Source organism: Centruroides sculpturatus, unplaced genomic scaffold, assembly GCF_000671375.1.
Source record: "Centruroides sculpturatus isolate CEXI.00-Female unplaced genomic scaffold, Cexi_2.0 scaffold583, whole genome shotgun sequence".
NCBI classification, from domain to species: domain Eukaryota; kingdom Metazoa; phylum Arthropoda; class Arachnida; order Scorpiones; family Buthidae; genus Centruroides; species Centruroides sculpturatus.
The window spans coordinates 495995-500781 of record NW_019384800.1 but is presented as its reverse complement, the minus strand read 5'-3'; the positions used below and the strand labels follow the sequence as shown (position 1 = coordinate 500781).

At 30.6% G+C, this 4787-nt stretch overlaps 1 protein-coding gene across 1 annotated transcript in view; it reads left to right on the top strand.

The window, feature by feature from the left end:
* Nucleotides 1-2693: 2693 nt before the first annotated feature.
* The window catches only part of LOC111629532 (small integral membrane protein 15-like), an 11878-nt gene continuing 9784 nt past the window's right edge, over nt 2694-4787 (top strand). Inside the window, exon 1 of the mRNA XM_023373451.1 lies at nt 2694-2734. Within this exon, the coding sequence (XP_023229219.1) occupies nt 2707-2734 (28 nt within the window). The 5' untranslated portion in view covers nt 2694-2706. The remainder of the gene's footprint in view (nt 2735-4787) is intronic.

Sequence of the window (4787 nt, the reverse complement as noted above, 5' to 3'; positions counted from 1 at the left end):
AAATAAGAAAAAAGTGAACTTTAAGAAATTTGCGAGATTTCCCAGGATGAGAAGTTAAAAAAACAACCCGGATCCAGGTTTCTCAAACGGGATCCCAGGATCCCGTTTGAGAGACCCTACTCTGCAGACATCGTAAGTTGGCCGATTTTTACGAAGAATAAAATTCATTACATTTAATCAAATGAAAGTTCTACATGTGATTATAGAATTGATTTTTATTAGAATTTCAAGTTTTCTTTTCCCATAAAAGAATGAATACAGTAGACCGCCCCTATAACACGATAGATACGTTCCGTGTTTTATGAAATTGATGTTCTACGAGTCCTTAAATACATGAGCCAATCACAGCCTGGCACGTGTGCAGTTTAGGGACTACGGCTGTTTGAAAGCTTTTCTTCCATTAAATTAATCGATTCTTGACTAATTTGATTCAACATTTCCAAAACACGTATAATTTTTTGGGAATAATCCATATAAAATATGCTACAAGCAAAAACTTTTAGGATTACTTACCGAGCGCGCACCGTTCGACGACGTCATTGCTTAAGCTTGTTTGGTGGATGTACTGTACTGTACTGTACATCCACCACACATTTTATTTCACCAAGTAAGTTTTTATTGTTTAATTTTTAATTGTAATCCTTTATCGTGGCTAGCGATTCAGAATGTAATTGTGATATTAAAAATACATTTAGAGAAGTCTGCGTTTTAACTGGTTATCGAATAAACGAATACAAATGGACCTTAAACCATCACTGGCGCGCAATTAACTGATTGCCCCTGGAAGTCGGCTTCTTACAGAAACACAGCTTCCCCATCATCAAATGTCACAGCACGCCACTGGTATCTGGTCCTTGTAAAAGGCAAAAATTTGTTCCGGATAAATTGTCCTTAGTGTGTTGAATGTCATACGTGTCAAATTATAATTTAAAAACTTTAATAACAAAGTTATCTGTAAAGATTTTAAAAGTTTTTGGTTTTATTTTATTTCTAAAATTTATTTATAAATTTAAAATATTTATTTGTTAGAATGTATCACGATATTACATAATAGGTATAAGATTAGTTAAATCATCACGAACGTTTTTCGTTATTGTTATGATGGGAATAAGGGGTCGATGCCTACTGGGCAAACGAGCAAAGCGCCTCTGGTCATGATATATGGAATATACAGTATTACGAAAATAAGTAACTATTGACGTCACCGAATCCGACATTTTATCCAGAAGGGGGCGCGGGAGTTTGTTTATTTTCTAATTGTCAGGTGAGGTTTTTCGAAAAATGAATTACTGTATATCAATGAGTTTTGGTAATGAATTCGAAAAGTTAATAAGGTAAACGCACCGGTAGTGGACACTTTAAGGAAAATTTTTCGACTTTTTTGAAACTGGACCCCTATTTAGAAGCCTTATGGCTTAAAAGTTATATTGTCTGTTAGACAAAATCTTTCTTCACTCACTGTAAGGATTTTAATTATGTCAATCTCGTCGAATACATTTTAATTTAATTTATTTTGTAAGGTTGAAAATGTTTCAGTAGTGGACATTGAAAAAATTGAGATATTTAGTAATGGACAGGCATTTGTACCANTTTATTTGTAAACAAAAAATTATAAGGATATTAAACAGTTATTATAAAGGTTTTCAATGTTGTTAACAAGAACTTTATCTAAGGTTGTATATGTAGTCTACAATACCTTAGATATAAGAACAGTAATTTTTTCAGTAAGATTGCAGATGTGAATGACACTATTGGGACCTTAACAGAGCTTTAGAGCAGTGATTTTCAACCGGTGTGCCATAGAAATTTAATTTTAGGTTCAACTGTGCCATGAGATAAAAAAGATTGAAAAACACTGCTGTAGAGCATCCATAGGAGCAAAAAAGTCAAAGGAATCATATATGATCCTTCAAGAGATATAGCCCCTGAAAATAGCCTACTTTCAGACACTATAGGGAGTCATGCTGCACCAGTGGTGCAGTTAGGATTTAATCTTGNGTACTGTACTGTACTGTACATCCACCACACATTTTATTTCGCCAAGTAAGTTTTTATTGTGTAATTTTTAATTGTAATTTTTTATCGTAGTTAGCGATTCAGAATGTAATTGTGATATTAAAAATACATTTAGAGAAGTCTGCGTTTTAACTGGTTATCGAATAAACGAATACAAATGGACCTTAAACCATCACTGACGCGCAATTAACTGATTGCCCCTGGAAGTCGGCTTCTTACAGAAACACAGCTTCCCCGTCATCAAATGTCACAGCACGCCACTGGTATCTGGTAAAAGGCAAAAATTTGTTCCGGATAAATTGTCCTTAGTGTGTTGACTATCATACATGTCAAATTATAATTTAAAAACTTTAATAACAAAATTATCTGTAAAGATTTTAGAAGTTTTTGGTTTTATTTTATTTCTAAAATTTATTTATAAATTTAAAATATTTATTTGTTAGAATGTATCACGATATTACATAATAGGTATAAGATTAGTTAAATCATCACGAACGTTTTTCGTTATTGTTATGATGGGAATAAGGGGTCGATGCCTACGGGGCAAGCGAGCAAAGCGCCTCTGGTCATGATATATGGAATATATTACGAAAATAAGTAACTATTGAAGTAATCGAATCCGACATTTTATCCAGAAGGGGGCGCGGCAGTTTGTTTATTTTCTAATTGTCAGGTGAGGTTTTTCGAAAAATGAATTACTGTATATCAATGAGTTTTGGTAATGAATTCGAAAAGTTAATAATTTATAACAAATTAGAAATTATTTGACGTTCGTTAGCTAAATTTTGAACTAAAATTTGGCTATCGTTCATATAATGTTCATAATCGATTATTTCCCTTTAATAACAATTGCTAATGGCTTTAATATATAAAATCTTTAAATTAATGCAGAAATTTTACAATATCCATTTAACAAACAAACGTCAGTTTCACTAAATATAATTACTGATGTAAAAATTTCCTATACCTGTCAAATATATTCATGTCTACTTCCATTTATGATTAATAATAGAGGAGAATTTTATTTGTAAACAAAAATTATAAGGATATTAAACAGTTATTATAAAGGTTTTCAATGTTGTTAACAAGAACTTTATCTAAGGTTGTATATGTAGTCTACAATACCTTAGATATAAGAACAGTAATTTTTTCAGTAAGATTGCAGATGTGAATGACACTATTGGGACCTTAACAGAGTTTTAGAGCAGTGATTTTCAACCGGTGTGCCATAGAAATTTAGTTGTAGGTTCAACTTGCCATAAGATAAAAAAGATTGAAAAACACTGCTTTAGAGCATGTCCATAGGAGCAAAAAAGTCAAAGGAATTATATATGATCCTTCAAGAGATATAGCCCCTGAAAATAGCCTACTTTCAGACACTATAGGGAGTCATGCTGCACCAGTGGTGCAGTTAGGATTTAATCTTGGGGAGCCAAGTTGAATGGATAAAAACATTTTTAATGTGGACTTCAATAAAATTCCTACCTTATGTAGCCACTAATTCATAAGTACTATAGAAATAGAAGACATGACACAATATAAATACAAAAAATAAATTTTAATTAGGAAAATTTTTAGAAAATTTTCTAGTGTTCTTTTTTCTTTTTTTCTGGAGGTTGCCAGGGCTCACCTTGAGACACTTTAGTGGCCACTTTGCTGCAAACTCCATTGAACTTATCATGTGTTTAACAGATACCCCAGTGCAGTGGTCAGACATTCTAATGATATTTATTAGTAAAGAATAAAGAAAAGTAAAGTTTAGAAACAAAATAATTATTTTACTGTGCAAGCTATAAAATACAGATGTATTTATGTATAAAATTAAAATTATATGAAGTCTGTCTTTTTTAAAAAATCTTATTGAATGTTTACATAAAATTGTACCAATCATTCACTTATTGAAATATTTGCCCCCGTTACATTACTAGTAGATTTCAAACAATGATATGTCAGTGAAACTTATCATCCTTTTTTTATGATTTATATTGATTTACAGTTTTATTTGAATCACTTTCAGATACATCTTATTCTAGAAATTTTATTATAAAAACAAACTTGAAAAAGATTTTTAATCTTTTGCTCTGAAAATGAAAATACTTTTAGTATTAAAAGGATTATATACTACTATTTATTTAAAATCTAAACATATGAATAAAATTATAAATTAGTCAATTATTGAAATATCTTTACTCTAATCTTTCTTATAACCATTTCTTACCATTTGGCACTTGTGCAGTTGTAAAAAGTACAACGTCACTTTTTTATTATTATTTCTATAGAGGTGAGGTTAGGCTATTTCACATCATTCATATTTTTCCATCAACACTTTCTCTAAGCACATGTAAAGTTGTTTTCACCGGGGCTATAGAGTCGGAGTCATGGAGTTGGGAGGAATTTCTGGCCAGAGGAGTTGGAGTCAGAGTCGGAAAAAATGTGTTGACTTAGACTCTGGTATTTTAAATTTAATTTAGTTTTTTATTTAAATGAAAGAAAATTTATTTTATATTTATTAATTATTTAAAATGTTATTGTATTTTGTTATAATTCATTTATTTTAAATACAAAATGCAACAATTTAATTTATTAAATATGTAGTTTTCTTTGTAGTATTTATGTTTGGTAGTTAAATTATTTTGACCCAATTGAATTTGAATATTTTTGATTCATTCCTTTATTATCCCTGATCTAAATAAGTACTCTATTTTTCTGAATGAGCCAGACTAATTGATCAGAGTACATATTTTTCTTTTCTGAACAAGGGGCTGAAGTAG